Here is a 27,042-nt window from a genome sequence, read left to right on the forward strand (position 1 = left end):
GCTTATTTTCTTGAGGAACTGACATAAAAGACAGCCACCTTTTGCTCACAGGCTTTATTATTATTGCCTTACTTTTCTTAAGCCTTATCACAAGACCAAACTAAAATTCTGCTTAGTAGAATCAATAAATTGATTTTGATACATTTTATGCTGTTAATATACATGCTTAATTTATAGTCCTTGTTTGTTGGCATCAGTTTTCTTTCATAATGCTTCTGCATTACAGAGGGAAAAGTTCTTCACCACATCCGCATTCTGTCCTTGTGTCTCTTAAGACACTGCAATGCTCCTCAGAAGGTATTATACAAGGTTTATTTCTGCCTCCCCCTCCTCTGTACCCAGCTTTACAAGCCAATTTTTTTCATCAGGTGGAGACCCATGAGTTGGCTTTGTCTTCTTCAGAAACACTCATCAGATCAGCCATATGGATTTTAGCAAAAGCCTTTGAAAGGGTAATGCCTGTGAACTTCTATTTGTATATTGAATGCGTACTTGCTTCTGAATAAGCCCAAACTGTGAGCTTGCTATGTTGATGCTTTTGGGAACTGGCCATTTTAAATCATAGTCTCAATCAGGCTGAATAGGACTTTGGAGGTCTCTGGTCCAACATCCTGCTCAAAGCAGGGTCAGTGTTGACTTCAGACCAGGTCCCCCCAGACTTTGTTTACTTCAGACCTAGAGCATCTCACATCACACCACCCTTGGGACTGTCTTCACGGTTACCAGCCCACGTGCTTTCCCCAACTCTTGAACTGATGAAGATGATTCATGTGTTTCACGTGATTCAAATTGTCCATTTTTCCAGAGTATATTTGTAACATAACCAGTGATCCTTATGCAAGGAGGATCTTCTCTAGCCTTTAAATGCTTCCCAGCATGAATCATGGGAAAACAGTACATTGAATGCAAGAACAGGAAAAACAGACACCAAAAAAGAAAGTGTAATTATGGCTTCACTCTAAGAATTTTTACTTTGCTTCTTTCCACTTCTGTTCAATTAATTAGTAAAACTTCTTCTATTTCACTACTGTGAGTGAGTTCCAGCTGGAAAACTGACTCTCCCAAAGGGTGAATAGCTTTCTAAATAGCCTTGAATTTATTTTTAACTGCTTTGAAGTTTTTGAAAAATTTGAAAATCGTTAATTTGCAAGATTAGCTTTGCACTATAGATTGTCTTTTTAGGGAATCGGACAAGTGCCAATGCTGACAAGAGAGGGGATAAGGGCAGACTGCCTCTTTGGACAGCAACTAGCTGCTAAAATGTTGTACCTGCATTGATAAGCCATTCCCTGAGAAAAATAGTCCCTGACCTCAGCTTGTGTGGAATTCATTGCCTCTGCTTCACACATGGTAAAGTGCTTGCAGGCTCAAAAACTTGTCTTTAGTAATTACACTAGCTTGTAAATAAAAGATACTACCTCTCTGCAAGGGATGTAGAGTCTTTTAAAAGTCTAATTAAAGACTTGCAGCTGCGTTTCCTACTTATACACACTACAGAAGGAATGATTACCACAACGCTGCTTTAAGCATCTTCAGTCTGGACAGGGGCATTTTGACCAATGCAGGTGCAGCAATGTGAAGTTGTAGAGGAAAGCTGCAGGTGCTTGTGTTTGGTGCAGACTTTAATTCAGGTCATCCATTGCCTGAAGAAGGAAAACATGTGAACAGTGAATGTCGACACAATCTCTCAGTGGAGTGTTCCCATCTATCTTTTTCCTCCTCTCCTACCTCACAAGAAGTAGTTTTTGTATTATGTTCAAAGCATCTAAACACTGCCTGGAGAGTCTAGTTCATACTCTAAATACAGGTTTCATCATCAGATTTCTCTTTGGGGATGACAAGTAACATGCACATCTTAAACAGCCCAGATTAAAAAAAAAAAAAAAAAAGGCACAAAGCAGGAATCCATCCCTTCAAAGCTGAGATGCAGAAACTCATCAGTTTCTAAACCTTGATTCTTTGCAAAGATAATTAGTAGGAACTGCATACTCACCACACAACCCAACTGCAATATAACAGCTGCAGACCTGTGGTCTCTGCATCGCTGAGGGTGAACAGAAGCTGCTAAATTTCCATTTCAATGGGAATTGCAGAAAAAACAACCTGCTAGTAGCCAGAATCAATGTTTACATGTTTATCTAAAGATAAAGAAACCAACCCACAGATCCTGTTTTACAGCTCACGCCTTGCGGAATCCCCAACAGTAAATTATTCTGATTCAACAGGGTCGAAGCATAGGAAAGTAACCAATCCTTTCTGAATTCTTTAGGCTGAACCAAAGAAGTTTCTCCGAAGATTCAGACTACCTAATCCTTCATCCTACAGGACATTCATTCATTCACAGATGGAAGGTCAGGGTATATAACACAGCCAGGCTCACTCCCAGGCTCTGCGCACTCTTCTTTTATGTCCCTTCTCACCCAACACCACCACAGCAGGTGACATGCTCTGAAGGGAAAGTGTTTCTGCTACTTCAGCTTTTGAATAGCTCATTCTGGAGTTCAGTGAACACCAGGTTTGGCACAGAGGAAGCTACATGGGGATGGCAGGGGTAGGAAAGGAGAGCAGTCTCTTTAGGCAGCAGCCAGTTTAAAGACTTTTCTCATGAGGATGTAATTTGATAATATCTAAATCATGCTCTGTTAGTATAATTGTGTCAGTTGTCTAACAGAATTACGAAGTGTAGGCTTTTTACTGCTTTTACGCAGTAATAAAGCAGCGGTATTACCCTTACTTCAGAAAGCAAAAGTCTAAATCCTGTGAAAACTAAGAGTGACTCCATTACAATGACACTGTAATTGAAAACCAAAAAAAGCTTTGCTAAAGTTTCTACCTTCTTCCCTCAGGGAAAAGGAGGGAATGACAGTTTGTATCCTCAAAACATCACCACACTCTGATTCACCTCCTCATTGATTTTCCATTGAAATTGGGTGAAGAACCCAGCACTACACAACATAGAAAAATGCTAATCTGATTATGCTAGAGGCAAGTCAGCTATTTGTTTCTGGAGAAAAGCATTAAAATCCTGTGCGTGGGGCAATTCCTAGCTTACTCCTGCCCCTATGGAATAGCTATGAATACTGTGATGTCATAAAATTAAAAAAAAAAAGGCAAAGAAACAAACTGACCAACTGACACATTTTGGGACAGAAGTAGCAACACTCTACTAAAATCTCTGTTTAGATCATTGATTCTACTGGAACATCACAGTGGATCCAATTCTTTCTGCCAGCATCTTCCACATGCAAGACTGCAATACAATTTATTGTCTAAACATCAGAAAAAAATGCCATATTCTACTCAAATTTAACAGCCAGGAGGATAAAAAATGCTGCAGCTTCTAAAGATTCAACCAAAATGACTCAAAGAGACTTAACATTTCACTGGATAAAATTTTATTTTGTTTTATAAAAAAAGATAGAAGCAGATGCTACTTTTAAATGAAATTATTTATTAAACCAATCTGTTTTATAGGAGGTATATATATATATTTTATCATTAAGACAACTTCAATGAAATGACTATCTACAAGAATGACTTTGATTGCTTTATTTTCATGTCACCATACATGAACAAATGAATTTTGTCTTATGAAAACATTTTACTCAGTATCAAAAATGTACACATTTTAATAACCATTGGTATGGTCTGACGGGATTTTTACATTTAATTTCAAAAATAAGTGTCATTTCATTGCTGTACGCATTACAGCATAAGCTTAAATCATCCTATACATCAAGGTTTGTGTAGGTATACAGACAATTTTTCACGTCACATACCTTCATGTTTGAGACACAAGTAGGGGATCTGCATTTCTCTTTTTTTGAAAGGCTAGAATATGTACTTATGTGAGCACAAAGCAACATGTCTTAAAAACAAAACCAGTTTGAATGGCACAAGTTAGCGTTCTTATAAATTAACAACCAGGGTTCTGGATTATGGAAACAAGTACATGAGATTCCAGTACTTTCCTTAGGGCTTCGCTCTCTGGAAGAATACCTGTTAAAATTTATTAAAAACAAAACCAACATTTTAAGACAAAGGCAATACAAGACATGGAATGGTTGAGGTGTAAGAAAATTAGTTTGAGAGAGCTCATTTCCTTGTTTAACATACTGGTTAACACACTAAGGTTCAAGGTTGTGACTTGTGCTATTTGATTACACTCACACCCTCCAAAATGAAGCATTCTGTCACATTCTCTACCATCATAGGATCACTTTTTTGCTATTTCAACGATTAAACATATCCTGTGAGAATATCAAGCTGTTGAGGATATGTGACAACTTTACAGATTTAGGTTTGTGATTGTTTGCTCTTTCTTTCAAAATAACTGCTTTTACTGTTTAGAGATTCCTTGTAGCTAAAAACTATTAAATAATTCAATATTTCCATTTTACTTCAGGTCACTATCACAAGTGAAATGTGTGACAAAGTTCAATTACAATTAAAAGCTATTTAGAGAAAAAAAGTCCTTACCTTTAAGTAATTTTTAAAAACTTTAGCATCAGGCTGCTGAAGTGCTTGACAGAATTCCTGTAAAAGAGCATAAAGAAATACTGAATACTAAATGAAGCAACAAGGCAACCTGAGATATGTAGGAGAATATAGAGTACACCTTGTATGTAAAGTCAGTGATATTAGTTTGTATTTTCCCCAATGGGCAACCAAAGTAAAGCATGTTATGGATAAAAAATGCAATAGGTTATGACAGGCCAAGTGCGTTCTGGGGTGAAAATCAATGTATTTTCAAACAGAGGATATCACATTCACTTTAGCTGAACAGACAGAAACAGGGCCATCTACAAGGACTGCAATCAAGAAGATTCTAAACCTTGAACTTTTCCAGTAACTTTGGTGGCTTTTCCTTCAGAAGATCATTTACACTTCAGCATTATGTACACACTAAGAGGCTCTAGATTACAGCAGAATGTCTGTTACTTGAAAAAGTTATAATCTTGGGTCAGAAAACAACTGGGTGCCAGCAAGAGATATAACACTTGATCCTTGCATATATTTAACACCACTTCCAAGTTCTACAGTTGAAGTCCTGTCACAAGTACAGTTGTCTCCTAATGCAGCAAACCCAATTACTATAGTATCCAAATTAGTTGCAATTAATTTGTCAGCGTTCATCTAATAATTTCTTCATGGCAATGCTTACCCATATGGCTAGTGATGCTTAATGTTGAGACAATGGTCAGGTGTAAAGTTTCACTTTTGAGAACCCTCTTACACTACTCCAAAATAAGCACACAAAACACACACACTTAATGTTGACCTAAGTTTTTACAGTAGAACCAGTGCTATGGCTTATGTTTCTGTAGTGTTTACTACAGCTTTTATCATCATACATCCAACATTCTTCATTTTTCTTTGGAGTTATTACCCTAAATATTCTGATATTTTTTTCCTCAAGAATTCCTACCTGAATTATCTCAGGAGCTACTTGCAAAGAAGGCAAATACTCTTGCTGAAGATACTGAACGCACTCAGGACCCTAAAGAAAAGTAGTACACAATTTGTTCAAGTATATTTTCATACATATGGGAAGTCATAGCCCTATACTGTATGGTACAGAAGAGTTTGAAAACAGGTGGTTTACTTGACTTTTACAGAGAAGTTATGCACAACAAATACCAAATGCTCATGTTATTCTCAGCCATTAACAAATAGAAACACTTCTTAACCTTGGTTTTAAGGACTCTACTACAATTTGTTATGTTTTGTTACATAACAGAACGCACTTCAAGCTGCACCAAAACAAGAATTACTAGACAGACAGTCAGTTCATAAAATGTCATCTGTAAAAGTCAGTTAAGTAAGAAGGCCCCTAATTTCACTAACATGTGAAAGCCAAAAAAAAAAAATATCTGGCAATTAGTATCTGCCAATGGCTTTACCATTCTACTCCCACTGTGGAATTTAGTAGCCAAGTACCCTTGAACGTAGTGTTTTTCTTCTTGTAACATTGACTATGTGATTTGCAGTAGACAAAACAGTAATAAAATTGAATTTCCAAACCTCTGAGAGCAGCAGACAGATAGGTCTGTTTTGGTTAACAGATTAGTTTGTTTCCTTTATCTGCATTTATCAGATACTCACATCACAAGAGGGATTACTGTACACTGGCAGTATACAAACATAACCTAACACATCTAGAAGAGGAAAGTGAATCAACTTTATTAATTCAGGCATAAGTTACCCTAGAACTGGAATATGGTATATGGTTCACATGAGGGGAAAAGAAGATTTCAGATCATTTTCTTATCATTTTCTTATTTGATTCAGTAGTGTTAAAATAAACAATATTTGTACACATGTAGCTCTTAATTGCTTTTGGGGAAAAAGGAACAAACCCAAAAGCTCTCCTCAATTAAAACACAATCTCTTCTCTGCCAGTTTATAAATAACTTCTTACGGTTTTTGTATAGTTGTGACTTTTACTTGCATTTAACAGAAAAGTTAGCCAGCAGTAGAACAGGAAACAGTAACACAAACATAGAAATAATTTCATTTCCCATTAAAAATGGAAATACACTATAGTGTTTTAGTCATTAGACAACGCAAAATTCATTTCTTTTCCATAAATGTTTTTCAACCTAGTTTCCTACACATCGAAAGATACCTTTAGTTTTCACAGAAATACTCTATAGTACATCATGCATTGCTCTTTTACATCAGTTTAACTACTACACTGAGAAGTGGAAGAATGCCAATTGATTGATTAAACACAGTAACAACCAGCAAGCAGATTCTTCTCAATGAGGAGTCGGTATTTTGCAGTAAATTGTCATGGGGCAGAACTACTGGATCCTGTATCCGTACACAGCATTATAGTAATCCTATTATTTGATATAAAAGTCGAGTAGCAATTCATCCCAGTAAGTATCTAATTTTTAGAAATTGATAAATCACTGGAAAGAAACATACAAGAGTTATCCCCTGCAAAGTATTATTAGGCTTACCCTTTTGAGATGAATTGTTTTTAACGTCACTGCACATTCTGATAAAGCCTGCAATGTAATACATAACATTAAGACTTCAATTAGTCTATTGGTTACCTATTTAAAGCCAAGGAACATAACAAGGCCAAAAACAAGGGCTAGCTTATGCCATTACTCCCTCGTTTTCCACTCACACAACAATAACAGCCTCAACCTTGCAACTTTTGTTTCACTCCAACCAGAAACATTTGCCACGGCTGAACCCAAAATGAACTGAAGAACAGCCACCTGTGTGTGTTCACTTTCACTGAACATTGCTTAATAAGTAATACAGGTCAATGTTTAATATGCAGATCTGCTATTCTCTAGCTTGATTTTGAGCAAAGGTGAACTACATCATACAATACCACAATATTCAATAATTAATCATCCAGGTACCTCAATAAAAAACATAAGGGATTTTATTTGTGAGACAACAGTCTTTGATATCACATGGCCATTGCAGGTTTCTTAAATTGAATCTGCCCCACAAGAACGAAAGCAAAAAAAAAAACCAAAACTCCATAATACACACCAATACTGTCTGGGCATCTGCTAAGTCAAACGTTTGCTTCAAAGGTGCTAAGAAACATGCAGGAACAATGTGCTTGTAGACAAAGTCTGCGAAACCTACTGGTCCATCTTTACCTCCTGAAAACAAAAACAACATTCCATGTTCTGTTACTGCTTCATGGTTAGTAGCAGCTGCAAAGGAATTATGGGAAGACAGACTTACCCCAAAGCTCCACCAACTTAGAAAGAATAATAAAACAGGTCTTCTGTGCAATAGGATCTGGGTAATCCACCGCTCCTTGAATGACAGTGAACAACACACGCTCCACATTCTCTGCACCTTAAACACATTAAAATGAGCTTGTCATTTCAACTTGCAGCCTAAAATGTTTCTGTATTCTTACACTATTTTATATAAATACTGACCTGGAAAACATGCTTCAACTTCAAAATAGCTCTTTTTTACACAAATCTCAAATATTTTTGGGAAGTTTCCCCTACGATGTAAGACAACTCTTATTTAGATTACAATTGTTTGGTTGTTCTGTTTTTTGTTTTTTCTTAAAGTTTGGAAATTTTAATTGCTCTTCTGGCCTTTGATACACTCAAAGGTGAGAGGGTACTTTAACCTGCTTACAAATACAAGTTTTCTCATCTCTATTCAAACATAGGAGTTAACTAAAACTCAGCAGCACTGAAGTAGTTCACTTATCTTCCAACATGTGGAAAGATATTTTAATCACACTTCAAATGTATGTGCTGCATCTATACTTATCTAGGATTCTTTTAAAAATTTCTTGGCCCATCGTAACTATCAAAGTGCCTCTCTCAAGAAAGCTCTCACTACTTCTTAATGTCACCCTTTCCTTTCCCACAGGTATTACCGTCATTTTAGGATGGGGGAATGAAGTCCAAGCTCCACCTCATCACCTTTAAAGCTTCAAGCCATTTTGATGGAATACAAACGGAGATAACTACTTAAAGAATCAAGCAACTGGATATTCGACTTCAAATTCCTGCTATAAAAAGTATGTGCATTTGGCAACTAAAGGTGAGGAAAACCTGGTAACTACATATATAAGTCATATGATGCCTTCTACCATAGAAAACACAATCAGGTGATAGTAATATAATATTATAGAAATACTAAGGTATCCTTCAGAAAATGAACTCCACAATGAATACTGGCAGCTGTGAGTGGTGTTGCTCAACAGTTTGAACATTGCTATACATTGTTATATACTGTATGATCTCTGATTCACCAATCAAGTACAATGATGCATGAAGATCTATTTATATACCATTCCTTATAAATCCACTGATCACACATAAGCTGAAAAGATCAACAGGAAGAATATGCCTATTACAGCTAGATTCCACAAACCCAGATTCTTGCACAACAGGTAAGTTGAATACTGTATTTACGCTAGTACATTCTACCTTGACATAGTTAATAGTACTTGATAGGAACTAGGCTATTGATTTTTAGTAGACAAAACATAGATGAGAATAATCATAGTACAATCCTTTGAGCAAGTGAACTACTTACCTTGATTAGCTATGACTTCACTCATTCCACTGCCAGTTACTGTCTGCAGAAAAGCAAAGTAACTCCTCCGTAGCATTTGTTTTTCTAAAGCAGCTGACTGATCATTTTCTTCTGCTGGAAGGAGCAACACCTCAAAAATAGCATGAAGTAGTGGCATAAACATCTGTTGCAGAAAAGGTGAAACCTGCGCCTGTGGAGATTGGAAGAGGTTATCAACTCAGTTACAGAAATTGAGCATTTTGAAATTAGAATTTAAGGGCTTGTTACAATTCTCAGCTTTGATTCAGAGTTAGCATTTTCATGTACCAACTACTTATAGGGTCACATCAGGGTCACCATGAGCATTATTGCATCTTGACTTACATGTCACTTATTTCAAGTCTTTTGCACAAAATTTTCCAGTCCTGCCTAGTCTCATCCTGACTAAGAACAGAAGCTTCTTCAGGATTTCTCATCCTTCTGTTCAGATAGACACTATTTCAAATTCCCTGAAATATGAAGGGAGGCTATTGTAAAGTCACTGTAGTTACAGAAAACGCATCTCTCAGTGTTAAAACTGGCGGCAGGCCACCTTTTATAGGGCTTATTTTTTTCTTTAAGCAGACTTTAAAGAGTTTTCCTGAGCTGAAATACTACTGGCATTACAGAATAACCCTGTGATTTATGTCCCACTTGCAGTGAGAAATATATGTAAGGTCACTAAACTAGTTGAATACTTACAAACTGAAAAACTGAAGTGTGTGCTATTCAGCCATACCCTAGAGTACCATTAAGAGACAACTCAGATATTAATTTCTTAACACTTAAGCAAAGTTTTGTCTTTAATTTCCTCTTTACTGTACCTTGCAAGTATTCAAGGTGAGACTACTGAAGCTAAGATCTTTTAACATATTGTCCAGCAACACACAACTGTGGTTAAAGACTGTGTTTCCCTTAGAAAAATACTTATTTATTAAGAGATAAGGTTCTGACACACAGCTGTTTTTCGGCAAACAGAAAAGAGGGGACATCAGTAACACTTTGACCCTGAAAAGCTTATGCAATACCACACCTTAAACTTAGCTGTTATTTGGTTTATAAGAGGAATGAATTCTTGAAGATCTTTTGCTTCACAATCCTTAAGCATGTGTTCAGAGGCAGAAGGAATGAATGGAAGAACTTCCTCCTCTAGGCAAATAATCATGCGGTGAAGGAAAGTGCGGACACCACTTCTCAGAACTTCTTTTTGTAATGGACAACTGAGAGCCGGCAAAAATGTTTGTAAGCAGTCCAGATAAACCTCTGAGCAGCCACACTGTTTTACAGTTTGCTTATTGCTGAAAGCCTTGCTGGTTCGGCTGTAAAAGCAACACACCAAGGTATACATAAGCTCATGTTCTGCTACAATGAAGAAACAACACCACCAAGAACAACATATGCTTTTTAAAACCCATGCACTAAACTAGAATGTTACATTTCATTAAATGGGAGCCAAACAGTGGAAGTTATTAATAGAATTATAGAATACAAAGTAGCTACACTTTGCTAGTTTTTGGAGAATTAATTCTAACAATTCACAAACAACATATGATTAGAATATCTTGACAAAACTCTTTGAGGAAGGGAATATATGCTGTTTTGTTAAAAACTTGCTCAATATTCTCTGTACCTACATCCATAGCAGCCTTTTCTAAGGGGACTTAACTCATAGTCTAGGCTACCATAACAAATGTTACAACCACTGGTAATTTTCTAGGTCAATAAAGCACAGGTAGAAACTCAGCCCCTCCTCCCAATAAATCCTTTATATTTCCCTTTTACGCAAATCAGAAACACACACACAGTCACTGTGCTGTACCTACCTAGCAAACCCAACGGCATGATTGAGGCAGTCAGCCAGTGCCATCTGTCTGTCCTCATCTTGTGCCATCATCAGCTTTTCTAACAATACTTTGAACTTCTCCATCAGTGGAGTCAACAAATTCCTCATTAGAACCTGTTTTCTTTCTGCAGAATATTCACTGTTAACTATTAACACTCCAGCTGTTTCATAAATGAAAAGTTGATCATCACTGCTTAGCAGAGCCTGGTAGCCATTTTCCTAAAACGGAAGGTAACGGGCATAATTCACTAATATTCACATAATTCCTTTATCAAAGTTGTCTTCTCAAAGTTTAGAGATACTACTCTTTAATCATGCCTAAGTAATTCTCTATAGTAGATTTACAGTAGTTTAATTCTCTTACTACTAAAGTATTATAAAAGTGTAAAGTACAGGTGAAAACAGACTTGAAGGAACGACTTTTTTTATACAATTCAGACGGATAGTCCTATATATATATATATGTGCGTGTGTATATATATAAACCCTATGTTCCCAGAAACACACATAAGCAAGATTATTAAAATTAGGTACAAATTTAAACATGCAAGTGATCTCACACCAAAAAAGCAGGACAATAATTTGTGTTTAAATGTTTGTGTGCTAAGCTTACAATTCAGTAAGTACTCAGGCACACCAATGAGTAAGTGCAAGCCTTGTTTATTGCAAAAACCTGCTGTAAATACTCACAGGAGGAGAAAGTTCCAGAAGGTCTTGTATTCTATTCAGAACATCTTCAATAAAGGGGTTCATTTGCTTACTGAAGTAAAACACAAATACACATCACTATTTAGAAATGTGTGCATTTTCACATGTTTCCTGGCATTTTAAGTTGTAAAGCTAAACACTAAACTACCTTCTCAATATAGAACTTGCCTTTAAGTATCACAGCAGCATTGTAGAAAAAAGACGGTTTATGGATACAGTGCTTGTTGTAGGCCAAAACATAGTGGGAAATAAACATTTCTTTCCTTCATTTTTTTTTAAATGCATAAATAGCCTCACTTATCTGAGTGAAATATTTTCACTAACAGTTGAAAAATAGGACCCTTGTGAAATGTGAACCAGCCAGGAGCTTCTCCTGCCTCTACATTAAATACATTCCTGTGAAATAAGACCACCAGGACCAAAATGTCTGAAGAGCTCAAAGACACTAACTAAACTTCAGTTTAGTATCTTTTCTGTAAATATTCAGATTTGGTCAGGGACTGGGAAGAGTTACTCTTGGGAGTCTCCAGATCCACTCACTCTCAGCTCTGCTCATTGAGAAAAACCAAGATGGACATTTCCATTGTTGATCAGTTTTTAACATCCAATCAAAACAAGCTAGGCATATGTATTCCAGTACTTCATTCTGGGACAGTTCTTCCACTGCTGCTTAGTATTACACAACAGCACAACCCTGCTAGAGCACTGTTTTGATATATTACTTTATTACAGTCCTTTTGAAGTCCAGCCTGTTTCAATGACAACTGTGATGTAGCAAAGGGCTATGTATGATAAGTTCAGTGCAATTTGGATACATCTGTAACAGCTTTACTCACTTGAGAGACTTGACAAATCTGGAAAAGAGGTAAGCTGTTCGACTTCGTACTTTGGGACTTGTATGGCGAAGACCACGGTGATCTAAAAATGCCATCTGCAAATCAAGAAAGTATCTCAGTCTTAGAATCCGTAAACAAAAGGAACGGGGAAGCTAACCATCCAACAATATAAGAAACCCAGAACACAAAAATATTTCCTAAGTCTAAAGAACTTAACTAGTCTAAAATGTAAATGAGATGAAACTTACTAGAACGGTTGGAATGTGCTGAGGTTCAACAGAAAAGAATTTTTCATATCTAACGACTGTTTCAAAGAATTCCAGGGTCACTGATGTATGTTGATAGGCACTAACACCAGAAGTCACCAGCTACAAACAAAAGCATTAGCAAGTTAGTATTTTAACCATTTATAACATCAAATTACAATGTAAGTGACATGCTGGTAATTAAGACAAGTCATTTGAACTGGCATTTTCTGGTCTTTATTAGCATTTTTAAATAGCTCTCACAACGCACATGCTTACCGTTCTCATCATGTCCTGTAAAGCTGTAGCTTTTGTAACGTCACCAGAGAAGTGAGCACCATGAGATACAGGAAGAGCCTCAGCCAACATATACAGCAGCCTTATTGCTACTTCTACTTCCATGAATCGTGTAGTCTGCCAATTCCTAGAGAAAGAATATGAAGATCATGTTAGTCTGTAGTAGCTTAAAAAATAATCAACAGTTCTAGCATCTATTTTCTTTTGAACCTTCTTCAGATACACAGCATAAAAAGAATGGATTTAAGCTAAGAAAAACACAGTAAGACCAAGGCAGCATTTCAGGATGCTTCTGGAAGATTTTATCCACAAACACAGCACCTCTCCCATCAGAACACTTTCACCAGTTCCAACTTGAAAGCTACAAATTTCTTGAAGTGCTTATTGACATATAAAACCACCTACTATGATGTGTGGAAAAGCCATTCAGCTTCACTTAAAAAGAGAGCTCACCAAAGAGCAAGGTACAAGGAAGTCACCAACAATACTGGATTTCTATTCACATACACATAACTGTTCTGGTAGTCAGGAAACTAGTTAATAATATTTCTTTATTTACATGCATAGTTTCCAGGATTCATTCTGCCCATTTTATAAAAAAAAATATTCACTTTTTTCCCCCCTATCCAATCTTGATTTTCTGACAGCAGTAATACATAAAATTATTTGCCACATCTCATAAGCATTTCCTTGAAGTGTAAGTGAACACCTGTCCAAATGGCCGTTGCTGTGCAGGTAAATGACAGAGATCAAGAAACATCTCGAGAAAAAAAAATAGCTGCCATTTAAGGTTACAAAAAGACAGATTTTTCTTTCTAAGCAGCTGAACGAAAGATTATCCAAAGTTGTATTTATTATGAAGTTGTAACAAGCTTGGATTAACCTTGCTATATCATTTACGTTCATTACAAACCCTGACAGTTACAAGAGACAAAAAAAGCTAAGGAAATAATGTAAACAAGTTAAAAAACCCCAACTTACTGAAGTGTAGTGTTAAAAACTCTGCGGACAGATGCCAACAGTAACTCTGGCGAGACCTGGGCAAGTCTGTCTAGCAACAGTTTCAATTGCTTTCTGTACTCCACAAACATTGCTTCATCTTCACCCTACAAAATATTTGTGTCAGTGAATTTTTTTGTTTAAATTAATACAAAACCATTTAAGACAATTACACCTAAATCAAAAACGTGTACATACAAGAACAGTATACCACACTCAGAGAATTCAATAATTCTCATCCTGTGCTCTTGCAAAATAACAGCAGGCTCCTATTTTGGCTGGTTGTAGTATGTCGAGATCCACTGCATTCAGTCCAGAAACATATTAAAAAGGCTTTCCAAACTGAAAACTAGCCAAAAGTACAACAAAGAGAACGCTCTTGGCAAAGCCTTATTGACCCAATTCTTGAAAATTGACTCACTCCTCAAAAGATTTTATTTTTCTTGGCATCTAGCTTAGTTTTTAAATTAAACTGACAGAAACATTTATGATGGACTGTATAAAGTGAACCTTTTAAAGACTATAGCTCTCCAAAGGGCCTGGAGCAAAAGTAAGTCTGTCTAACATATTCAAACATTATTGCTGGCGGACAGAGATGTAAGCATGGGAGAAAAGTGAAATCAAAGACCTTCTGCCTACTTTAGCTTATTTTTGCAGAGGTTTGATTATCTGAAGTAGGTCGAGCAGCATGTCAAAGAGTTTCATTACACAATGTTTCTCAAGTATTTTTGCAAGACAGAAGTGATGTGCAGAAACTTGCAAACTCACACTGAACAAGCCAGCTCAACAGCTATGTTTAGCTAACAGCACAGCTGTATTTGCCTAGGAACAGTTCTGCACAGCTGCAGCCAGAAATATTCTGTTAACTGAACTGGCTTGAATATCCCTTTACTAAGTTGTTTGTCCTATCCAGACACGGCCAGAGGTTAAAAAAGCTTTCCATATAGGAAAAAACTCAGCCTACAGACTTCTGCTTCCTACCTTCAAATCCTTAGTCTACAAAAAATAAGGATTTTAAAAGCACGAGCAAGTTTTACTACACGCAATTTAAGTTGCATTTGTCTTTTTACTCATGTAACACAATACCTCATTTTCAAAATTGTATTCTTCGTCATATGTCAACTTCTTCATAACAGCCAACATGATTGCCTAAAATAAAAACAGAACTGTGAGCAGAGAAGCAGACAAGTGGTAAGAAACAAAAAGTTAAAATCCTACATTAAACATTAAAGAGTTAAATGTTTACAAATACTTTAAAATCCCAATTGAATTTTATTTTTAGAGGTTTAACAGAAGTAACAGTCCAAATTAAAATCAATGGATTATATCCAAACAATACGCAGATGCCATTCCAGATAAACAGCACGGATGACCTGGAGCTCTCAGTCTGACTGTATTATCTGGCTTTGTTTCCTGCATGTAATCTGTGCTGGCTGGTTCACAGGGAAAATAATTAAAATGACTGAACTAGGCAGAGGAAGCTGAACAGGTTGTCCAAGATCCTCTTTTAAAGGGGCAGGTCAGCTTAGCTCTAACATTAACTTCTCCAATAGCTCAACATCCTCAAAAGTTTTTTTTTTTTGGGGGACAGGTTAACAAGCTGAATTGGTTCAGTAAAGAATCCAAGAGTAAGAGCCAGGAGCAGCAAACAAGAGTAACAAAAGCAAAACCTTCCCTTTTCAGCAGCAGCAAGATGTTAGATCAGTTAAAGCACTGATGTTCAGTTTCACCTTAGTAGGGACTGTTGACAAGTCCTAAAACAGCAATAAAGACTTGATCTCACTTTTACTCAAGTCTCAAACTCGGGTTTTTAGAATTCAGATTTAATATTTAAAATACAGGCAGTACACAATTCCATTCATGCTTCCAGGACAGATAGAAATTGGATGACACACACAGCCAAAATAGCACTTAAAAATCTATTATATTTTAACTTTAGTTTAAACTTGTTTTGAGGAACCTACAAAAATGTGTATTAAATCTAAATACACAAAATTGGCAGAAAGCTATTCTGAATAATTAAAACTGCATCAGAGGCAGACCGCTTCTGTATCTATGACAACACAGAAGTCTAAGAGAATATTAAGGAGCAACAAATAATGGGGCAGGACACACCCATCTACCTATCAGAAGGAACAAGTTCACTGAATATTGGAGAATGCTCGGCAGAAGTATAACTGGTATTTAATGAGAATTACAGAGCACCTCATCTCCATGCCTATTACCAGGTGAAAAAACAAACTTGTGTCCTTTTTTTTTCATATTGGTTAAATTCAGTATGAAACAGCTTTTATTGTAACTATAGCAATGCTGATGATATCAGCAAGATCTTGATTAGCATTTTGCAATTCTCTTCCAGTACTGGAGGTTCTAAATGTGGATATAGCCATAAATTTCAGACAAATAATAAACAAGAGAACAAGAGAAATTACAAACAAACACCAAACCTTTGACAAATGAATCACAATTGTATATTTTCATTTGAAGTGCAAAACCTGAAGTTCTTTAGCACCCAAATGGTCCAATGAATTAAACCTAGGTTACTGAGGTCAAATTCTTGGTGATCTTGCAAAAATAGACACTTGTAATACTTTGAGGAAGAACATGGTCAAATAGCAAGAAAGTAATCAGGCTTTCTATGGACACCAAGTGACAGCATAATCTGTGAGAAGTCTATGCTTCTCTGTAAGAAGTTATAATAAGGAGTTAAAATAATAGCAACACACTAATGTGATGTGCTTGTAGCCAGAAATGCTTAGAAAGACTTGTAATTTTAAGAATTAAAAATGTGATCCTGCTGATGTGTACAAACTTTTGGACTTCGAAGGCACAATAAACAAGACGGCGTTTTTCTCCCATTCAAATAACAAACAGGTTTAGAGTGAGAACTTATTAGGTGCAAAATTTTGAAGGAATGCTGCTAAGCACACAATTCAAAGCATGAGACAGACAATACTAAGATTTAGACTATTTCTGAATACTTAGTGTTCTCAGTTTAACACAAATCCTCAAGAATTGCTCAGTAAAAATAATAAATAATCATACCACTGAGTTCTTTAGTATGAAAGCAAGTTTAACAAAATAACAGATTTTGGGACAATAGTACATCCAAATTTTAAGTCTTAACTGCATTGCATTAGTAGTTTGGTTTGATCCAGTTATAAGAACATAAGAGACACAGTAACAAAAGTAAAAATATTCAGTGATGTTATCAAACTTCTCTTATTGTGTTACCTAATCCAATTTAAATAGACATTAGACAAAGCCAGATCAAGATAATCTAGACCACAGTTATCCAAATTCAACTTTTCATGTTAGAACGGGTACAGAATTCAGTTTTCTTTGTAAAGGAAAAGGAATCACAGGTGTCAGGTGTATTAACTCAGAAAACAACTGCACCAATCTAACCAGTTCAACATCTAAATTGCTACATACACATTGGTACAAAAGAGTATAGGGGAAACAAATGAAAAAAAGGACTGTGCTGAAAACAATCAAACAAGTTTACTACCTCCAAAACTGGAAGTTATTTACTAAACTTAATGCTTTATATATAAACTTAAGCTCGTGTATAAACGCGAGCATATAAACTTAAAGCTTAATTTACAGTTTAATGTAGTGTTTAACATATAACTGCTCATCATAAGTACAACTTATACTTCAATTGCAGCTTCTTTCATAAGTTTAACTTATGATACTATCATGGGTTGAATTTTAAGACAACCCTTCCCATATTTCTTCCAATCCTTTGAAATTAGGGCAAGTTTTAATAAAAATATAAAGCTTCAGGAAAAAAACCCTCTTATTCTATCTTGATTCAAGATCAGTCAACAGTACAGACTGTACAGGAGCTTACCAACATATGCTCAAGGGTTGCTTGGAAAAACCAGCTCTAAAATAGCTTTTATCTTCATACACAATTAAATATAAGTTTACTATTTAAAGAAACAGCTGTTGTTACTTGGAAGATGGAACATACTGTCCTAACTTTTAGGTCTTCCCTTGTAATTGTTGTCACATGCACATTTTAAGGCGTATAAAGAAAACGTGATATGTTTCAGCAAAGTGAAAGATTCTGATCCAATGTGTTCTTGAAAAAAAGAATCCCTAGTAAAAAGAAAATACTTACCTCTACATTAGCTTTTTGTTGGTCTGAAAGTGCAGAAAGCTGTAAAATAAATTTCAAGTGTTATTTTTCATATAGTAACTCTTTTATAACTGCCTAATAGGAAAAGACAGGTTTGCATTTTTAACAGTCATATGATCTGCAAGCCTTCTTTCCTCTTAATGCAATATTTACCCCAATCCCTTCAGATTTCTAAAGAGCACTGCAGAAATAGCACAACCACAGCCATTAAAGATGCTCAATGCTAATTAGTCAAACAGCTATTTTTGCAAGCAAGCTTGCACATAGTATGAGATTCATATACTCCCACAAAAAACAAACTAAATCATGTGTCAAAAAGTGACGTTAAATCGAAGCCAGACATATTTACTTGTTTCAGGATGTGAAGGTAGTCATAACAAAAGCCAATGATATTAGATGAGATGTCGTCATCTTCGTGAATTAGCAGTTGCAACATTAGGGCCACTTTTGCTTCAATAGCTTGCAGAGTGTCCTGAGCACTCTTCATATCACCATTTTTTATCAGTTTAGTCCAACTAGCTATTAATGCTTGCCCCATCCCATTGACCAGCTTTGAAAATCTGGCCAGAAAATCCACATCATCTTCCTGCAAGAAAAGACATCAGATTAAAAATACTAGCAGAGCTCACATTTAAATGGCATGACCTTACAGACAGTACTACCCATGTCTAGTACACAGAAGAAGTAAAACAAACATTTGTCTCCTAGACTGAAAGTAAATAATCTGGTTCTTTTCCCCCCAGGGAAAGGAGAGAGAAAAATTAAAGGAATGGCAGATTTGATTGTCCTCCATTATATAGTAGTAGCTTTCTTCATATCTTCCAATTAGGTCTTTTTCTCTTTTTACTTTACAGCAGGAAGCAGGTTCACAATAAAAGCAGAAGCACATATCTACCATCAATTTTAGGCTGTATAAGAGGAAAATACTTTTATGGGAAAACTTCAAAGAATTAACAGCTGTAGCTCACTTCAGAAATACTGATAACTTTCAATACTGCCTATAAGAGTGAGTTAATATTTACAGCTTAATCTTGCAGAAATACATTGATTGGAATTGAGAAATATCCCTAGACCAGTCACTCCAAATGGGTGCTTTTCTCTCTGCCATAACTATACAAAAGAATAACAAGTCTTCCTCAGAAAGACTGAGGTAAGATTTTTAGAGGAACACCTCTTGAATTGATGAACACACACTTTCTGCATTCTAGTAGGAATACAGATTTGACAAAGGCTTCAAAAATTAGAAGATAACTGCCATGCAAGCTAAGGACTACAGCTTCATAAGGACTGGTTTCCTCTTTCTCCATGTCAGATAGCAAGCAGCTGTTCCTCAAACACCACAACTGCCAGGGATCGTGTTTAGTTAGCATGTGTGTTTTTCCAGCTTAAGGATAAGGAATTCTAGCCTCATGTCTGATGGTGGAGACACATAGAACAGCATATATTCCTGTAAAAAAGATCCTTCCCCTACCTAGCTACACACAGCTGATCTAATGTCTCACCCCCAAAAGCTCTACCTTGGCTGCAGCACCTATTATGGAATCATTCAGAAGAGGAGATTCAAGGTAAAGACACACAGAAGCAGCGTTAACAGTAAGTGCAACATGCTTTAGCAAAGCAACAGAGTTACCTTGGTTCTAAAAACAAAAAACTCATGCTAAGGACAAACAAAATGCAGTGTGTTTAAAATGAATAAGGAATATTAATAACAATCTGGCAATGTAATGTAAGAAAAGTTTAACAAGTGTTCAGCTTTGATGCAGAAGCACAACCAATTCTCGCTAACTGTGGACTTAGAGTTTTCTGTTTATTTGCTTATTTAAGAACTGCCAAAACTTACGACTCATTTCTATTGTAAAAATTAATATACAAACCTGATCAATACTGAAGAGGCCAGCAGACTGCAATACTTGACATAAAGATTCAACCAATTTTGTTTTGTCAATCGGGTCCATTCCCTTATTTACAATTTCAAACAAACAATCACAGGCTTCTTCCCGGAGAACTTCCACAGACATGTGACCTAGCAGCATATTTATAAACCTTCAGAGAAAAAAAGAAGTTTATTTTTATACATACACAGTAGCATTGTACAGAAGCTTTATATTATTTTTGTGCATGCTTACAACGTTTTCTTTTTATAAGACAGCTTTAAACTCTATTATACTGACTGAACTCAGCATTTTGTACATTTTAAGGAGAACCCAGCAAACTGTGTAGTGTCTATTATATCAGCTTGGCTTGCAAAGTCAATCAGTCTACAAAAAAACAAAAACCAAAAATCAAAACTCACAAGATTTATACAGAATTGTATGAAAAGGTTAGTTTTAATTCTGTTTCACAGAAATACAGCCAGCACATACAAGGCTATTTTTGGGAAGATATTACATCTAAAAGATGCCTACCTTTCATTGGCTATCAGGCTCAAATCTATCCAGGATACATATGCTCCAACTACTTCAAGGCACTGGCATGTCAATTCTGAGTTATTATATTGATAGTTTTGTAGGATTTGGTACCACGATTCCACCAAACTTGGAATGCACTGTTCCCTCATAGTATCTTTTAATAAGGTGTTCCTACGAGCCTCCTATCAATACAGAAAAAGGATTAATCAGTCCTGTCATAGATTAGCATCTTGTCAAATTCGTAGCATTTTTGTATCTACTACCAGACACCACTTGTCCCAGTAAGATAAATAACTCAAATCATAAACATAAAGAGGGCATTTTTTTCTTGCAAGAAATAAACCAAAATACCCTAGTTTTTGCTCTTTTTTCTACCACAATGCCCAAACACTGAAGAAAGCCAGAGGGCAAAAGTCCTCTAGACCGTTAAACAGTTTTTTGATGTTAGGACTCCTTAAAACATGCACTAGAAGAAATTAACATTTCAAAATGAGTCCATCTAACATTAAATTGGCTAACTGAGACAATTAGTTTTTGTTTGCTAGCTCTTCAAGCAAAAAATACATTAACTGAAAAGTATGAAATCATAAAAAGCATTATAAACAACATATGGCTTTTGGATTTAAACCACCTAACTAACATCTTTAAGGCAGAGTTGCCATAAGAAAAAAACAACATCTCTGCAAGACTTCTGCTCTAATTAAAGAAAGATAACTTTTTAGAAATTTAAAGCAAATGTTAATGCAAAATAATAACTTGCCTCTGATGTATGAACAACATCCCGGTCTACCAGCTCAGCATCAACAGCCATAAGGATTCTGAGGTACATGTCCACGCCTCGTGGATTAAGGTCAACTACTGATAGAATATCAAAAAAAAACTTGGGCCATTTTGTGAGATATTCAGTAACAAAAAGCAATGCAAAGACTTGTGCTGCTTTGTTGCGAATAAAAGTCTTCTCAGGTTGGGGATTCAGCATCTAGTGGAAACAAGATATTTTATTTGTATATTCTTACTAAATTAGAGAAGAATCATATATCTCTATATAATGATTAATGTATTCTCTCTCTTCCTGGCTGAGATCAATAGAAAGCCTTACCTTTCCAACGATTTCAAGAAAATTCAGCTAAATTTCATGAAACAGAAAACATTCTCTCTAGGTGATTCAGCCCTAAGCCTTTCAATCACTTCTAAGACATTAAGTGTACTTATTCAAAAGACTAAAAGCTAATTTGTTAGTTTGGTGAAAGGAGTAAACAAGAACTTGCAGAAAGCAAGTTACTATCCTCTTGTAGCTAGCTTGTGCCTAAATTAGATGTTAGCTTTAAGAACAGTAAAGGAAGTTTCTAAATCTAAGCTCATCAGGAAAAAAAAAGAAAAACAAATCTGTCACTACCATCTCCCTCTCTCTCCTTCCCATTTTCCATAAACTCCTTCTTAATGGAACAGCTTGCCACAAAGAAAAAAATTAAAACAATTTAATCCATTTCATATTTTTTCAAGTTGTATTATATTCCATTTCCTGCTCTTAAGTCTTCTACAAAGTAACTACGTTAATTTCCAGCACAGAAGTGTAATGATAACTAGGTAATGGCAGGTATAGCCAAAGACTTGTATCAGTCCACTTGATGCTTCTGCTGATTGCAATCTCTTGGGTCCAACTGATAGATACTACATGTTCAGCTACAAGAACTGTAATAATTCTACAAGAAAAAGTAGCCAGTACTCTACCATAGTATTAACAGAGGAGTGATGATATTCCTTCATAAACATCGGCTAGTATTCTAAGCAGACAGGAGTTAAGCCAAGGGGGCCTTAAGAACAGAATTACTGCTCTTCCTCCAGACACTCAGGAACATCAGGAATCTGGATTATACCTCTCTAAAGAGAAACTTATTTCACACACAACTGATTAAGCCACAATTGTTATCTGACTTAAGAGTTTTATATTTAGCAGTAAGTTCAAGCGCAGCCCTCTTTATAAGAAACTCTTTAAATCCAAGGTTGCAAAGATCAGCATGATAGCAGCTTTTACCCATGAGCTGCCACATATCTTTGGGAAACAACCTTTAAACTCAAGTGACAGATCAAACATTTAGCCCACACTCGATGCCTTATGTCAGCCTAATAATAAGCCTACTGTGTAAGACAGCTCTGAAGGGACATCCTTACCTGTGCTTGCAGCCATGTTATGAGTGTTTCCCTAATTAGCTGCTGCTGGACTTCAGTAAGTTCAGAGTATCTGAAACAAAACACAATGAGATCAAAATACAACTGCTTCATGACAAGCACGATGTTCAGTAAGGCAAAAACTCTTTTAACATTGAACATAATAATGCACACTAATGCAAATGAAAGTTTTCTAGAAAAGGAATTTGCACAGCTATTTGCATGTAAAATTTTGAATTGAAGACATAAAAATAAGGCAAAACATTTTGTCCATATTAACGGATTACACCTTGATGCGCTATTGCCTCCTGTATTGGAGCAGGAGCTTGAAATTTTGCAGGAAGGCTGCTCTATCAGGGACAGAACTTATGACCCCGATAAGAATACACATTTGACCATACACCACAGAGAGAAAGAAGACGCATCTGTATATGCTCAAACTTGTTTACTATACACTGAAGACCGTCAATAATGAGTACAAGGAAGTCCTTCACTGATTCAACCTACAGTACATTTATTATCAGAGCGATGTCAGAAAAAAAAAAGGGCCAACAAGTAATTCTGCGTTATGTTATAGTCTTGACAAAATTTGACGTAACACCCAGCACACCTCACATACTGCCCACAGAACATGTTCCATCCCAGGACTAGCTAAGCTGAGAACATTCTTGTTGCACTGGAGCTATCTATAGGTTTGGTACAGTCCTTAAAGGGAATGACTTCTGAATGTGACTGCACTGCTACTGTTACGAGTAACTCTTCATTAAGGAAACAGCATGCCCACTGAAAATGCTCAAAGAAAATAAGCAGCACATAACCAATAGAAAACGTACTGTGGGAAGTGGGTCAGGTGTGGAAGAAGCAGAGGAAGATGGACAATGAGGTAAAATCAGGTAAATAAAAATCATGGAAAGTTAGGTCTTTTATTTTTGCTCTGATATATAATTGTGAAAAATCAGTCACAAAAATACGTCTTATTCCTACATAAAGTCTGAACCATATGTTCAATGTATTGCAACCAGTCACAATGATATTCCACAAGGCAGACACCTGTGTCATGATGTTCAAGTCCAGACCAAATGAGCTCAAAATGTGGGAAAAAAAAAAAAAAAAAAAAAAAAAATCCATGCAATTAAACATATTATTTCAAAGTTTGTTTTTTTTTTTCTAAAATTATGATTCTATGAAAACATCATTCAGTGAAAAGACTGCTTTCTCTTAAGATCTCTGCCATGGTTACTGAATGAATAGGGCTTTGTCTAAAATCCAGGACTCTGCACTGAGCAGGGCTGCTGCTTGCAGGACTCTCTCCTGCAAAAATCAGTGAGAGTACAGAGTAAGGCTTGAATCTCCAGAATGGAACAGCTAAGTACTTTTCAAGCAGTCCTTGGTAATTTGCCATACACAGGTGTTAGACTAACTAAGCAGAGCATGCTGCTCAAAATTCAGTTACTCCTCTCCCAGGAAAAAGCAAAGAAATACAGGAAAGTCCTCTGGAATAGATTAAAGCCACCTCATCAACCACACCAAGCTGACACAATTTTAAGTTACTTTACAAGCAGAATAAAATGGGAAAATTAGATGGATGTATGTGGCTGGTGTCAAGAAAGATTACTCACTTGAACTTAACTTGATGTTCCAGAACTTGAAAACAAAAAAACTTGATGTGATCATCACTAGAAAAGAAAATTCTGTTAGTGGTGGCAATATGGTACACTCCTCTGCAAAGAAAAAAAAACATCCTCAAATATTACAACCAGGTCATCCCTTTGGCAAATCAAGAATTACTGTGCATCAGAGAAAAATGCTACTGCTATTACTTCAAAGCAAAAATGACAAATACTCGAGCAGTTCATTTGGTAAAAATGAGCAACAGTTAAACTAATATTTATGTTTTATATTACATTACTTTTTTCTATAGCCACAAATTTTTTGTGCTTTGATTTCAGTATTGAACATAGAAAACTACAATACCCATTGTAACCTGCCTTTATAAAAATCTGTCAGGCTTCAGTAATACATTTGAGGTTTATTAGTACACTAAGTGCAAGTTGTACATTGTACCTAAAGACAAACGGAGGTATAGATTCGGAAGGGACATTCCACATGCTATGTAATCTACACAAGCTTTTTATTTTATGATGTAAAAATTCTAACAATCACAATGTATTTTGGTAAAGACTACAAAATGCTGCTTTAAAATCTTGTGTGGTTTTGTTAATTACTGCATACTCTGTTGGAGTCAGAGGTTTTGATAAAGCATTTACAAAAAAAAGCATTCACTATAAATCACTGTTGTTATTCAGGAGATATACATCCCTCAGTTTCCTTCCAGTCTGAATTATTCTGTGATACAGCACCAACCTAGTATTTGAGATCTAAATACACAACTGTGTGCAAAACCAGTGGTGACTATGCACTCTTTGCATCTTGAAAAATGGGATGGGCTACTCCACTGAATAGGGGCAAGGAACTACATCTGAGATTATGGCATATAAGGCATATACTCTCACAACAGGAAATTTGCAGCACTCTTCTCCTCCCCAAAAGATAGCACTAGAACTCATTCTTTTTCCCTGGATTCCATAAAGCAGCAGTCTTTAGGCTACTAAATTAATATGGGGTTTTATTTATACATTGCTCTTCCTTGAAAGGTGTTATACAGAAGCCACAGATCACCTACGATACTAAAAATGTTATGAAGACCATATTAACTTCCAGCAATTTACAGTTTGCCTGTGATGGTGTAGAGCTAAACCCAGGCTTAAACATATTACTAATGAAAAGAAGCAATGACTCTGATCTACATTACCTGTATATACCCTGAGCTAATGCTTCTGCACAGACTTGCCAAGCATCCTGAGAGATCTTCAGCTGCTCAAAGTAGGCTAGTGCCTGCAAACATTCAAGTAAGTTTCATTTTAAAAAAGAACAAATAAACCACACTGCAAGACATCTCATTCACACTTAGACTCGCACTTTAAACAGCTCTCCTTCAAAAAAACAAATCTATTTGAATACATCTAAGTATTTATAAGCCTCCCTAATTACACAATGCAAGAGAGTTTCTTCAGTGGTAACACCACAGATGCTCATTTCCACTTTACATTCAATACAAATATTTTTGTAACTGGAATATAAAAGCCACAGAATCAGAAATGTTGAGGTTAGAAAGGAACTCTGGAGAAAGGGTCAACCAGAGGAAGTTGCTCAGGGCCTTTTCATTTTGGTGGAAGTTCACATCCAAGTTCAAATTCCTTCCACAAATTCTAAAGAGAAACTGATTTAGATTTTTCACTGAAAAACACGTACTTTTTGTTGCACCACTTTGGCTGTATTCTACACCCCAAGAAAAATTCAAACACTGATCATGTGACAACTGTCAGTTTGTTAATCTACTACAGAGACTGAAAACAAACTTCTACCACATTTTAGATAATCAAGTTGTTTATTAGAACTTCTAAATAGCTTTTGACAATTTAATCTGATCTAATTGCTTTAAGATTTAGTGTGCCCTGTTATACAAAACAGTAACATAACTTTGGAAACAGAGATTAGATTAACAACATTATTTCCATTCTCTGAATGCGGGTATTTCAAGATGTTTTTTTGGCTGTTCATGCTGTTTGTTTTGGGTTTTTTTTCCCCCCCTCTCCTTTTTTGGGGGTTGAGATCTGTGTCGGTTTTTGTTTGTCTATTTTGGGGTTTTTTTGTGTTAGTTCAGAATTTTATCCATTCACCAAAGTAATTTTCAAAAGTAACTATTCAATGAGTTGAAATAAGTTCTTAAAGCAAGAATTCACTTCCTGTAGATAGTACTGGTAATTTTCTTATACTGAATAGTTTTACTAGAAATTGTTTGATACATCTTTTATACGTTACATCTCAAATGATTAGTAAAAAGGTAAGTCACCTTCTACTAGGAAGTATTTCAAGATTAGGCACACTGCATAGTTAAAAGGTCGATAAATCTATAAGCTTCAAATTTTGCAGTGATATTCTGTTAACAGAACACTGAAGATTAGCTATAGCTGTCCTTTCAAAAAGGACAAATACCCAAACCCAACATATTTAACAGGCTATTCAGCAATACCAGGCTGCATCAAACTACATCTCTAACTTTCTTGTACATTCCAGGATTTATTTTATTAACATCTTCATTTCTGAAAGATTGTACCAGAGGTTATATTGTAGACAGCTGAATCAACTTGATAACCAATCAGTAAGCAGAATGATTTCCTCATTAAAGGCATACAAATTTTAATGCCTATATAAGCATCTATCTTTTACAAAGTAACTGTTACCCACACACCATGATTACTGT

General features: G+C 35.9%; 1 protein-coding gene across 4 annotated transcripts in view; it reads right to left on the bottom strand.

Moving 5' to 3' along the window:
• Positions 1-3,431: 3,431 nt before the first annotated feature.
• The window catches only part of XPOT (exportin for tRNA), a 30,380-nt gene continuing 6,769 nt past the window's right edge, over positions 3,432-27,042 (bottom strand). For 2 of the 4 annotated variants that reach the window (XM_065048573.1, XM_065048572.1), the window contains exons 3-25: positions 25,531-25,613; positions 24,338-24,394; positions 22,722-22,791; positions 21,310-21,528; positions 20,547-20,731; positions 20,016-20,184; positions 18,491-18,727; positions 18,124-18,162; positions 15,081-15,143; positions 13,977-14,101; positions 12,978-13,122; positions 12,702-12,821; positions 12,454-12,548; positions 11,600-11,669; positions 10,890-11,128; positions 10,100-10,385; positions 9,049-9,238; positions 7,723-7,839; positions 7,522-7,637; positions 6,969-7,016; positions 5,429-5,500; positions 4,480-4,536; positions 3,432-3,999 (exon numbers count right to left, since the gene is read on the bottom strand). In XM_065048573.1, coding sequence (XP_064904645.1) covers positions 3,973-3,999; positions 4,480-4,536; positions 5,429-5,500; positions 6,969-7,016; positions 7,522-7,637; positions 7,723-7,839; positions 9,049-9,238; positions 10,100-10,385; positions 10,890-11,128; positions 11,600-11,669; positions 12,454-12,548; positions 12,702-12,821; positions 12,978-13,122; positions 13,977-14,101; positions 15,081-15,143; positions 18,124-18,162; positions 18,491-18,727; positions 20,016-20,184; positions 20,547-20,731; positions 21,310-21,528; positions 22,722-22,791; positions 24,338-24,394; positions 25,531-25,613 — 2,829 coding nt within the window. In that variant the 3' untranslated portion in view covers positions 3,432-3,972. Of the gene's footprint in view, positions 4,000-4,479; positions 4,537-5,428; positions 5,501-6,968; positions 7,017-7,521; positions 7,638-7,722; positions 7,840-9,048; positions 9,239-10,099; positions 10,386-10,889; positions 11,129-11,599; positions 11,670-12,453; positions 12,549-12,701; positions 12,822-12,977; positions 13,123-13,976; positions 14,102-15,080; positions 15,144-18,123; positions 18,163-18,490; positions 18,728-20,015; positions 20,185-20,546; positions 20,732-21,309; positions 21,529-22,721; positions 22,792-24,337; positions 24,440-25,530; positions 25,614-27,042 lie in introns of all 4 variants that reach the window. The other 2 variants (XM_065048571.1, XM_065048570.1) reach the window with 1 other exon arrangement.

This window comes from Columba livia, chromosome 1, assembly GCF_036013475.1.
Source record: "Columba livia isolate bColLiv1 breed racing homer chromosome 1, bColLiv1.pat.W.v2, whole genome shotgun sequence".
Classification (NCBI taxonomy): domain Eukaryota; kingdom Metazoa; phylum Chordata; class Aves; order Columbiformes; family Columbidae; genus Columba; species Columba livia.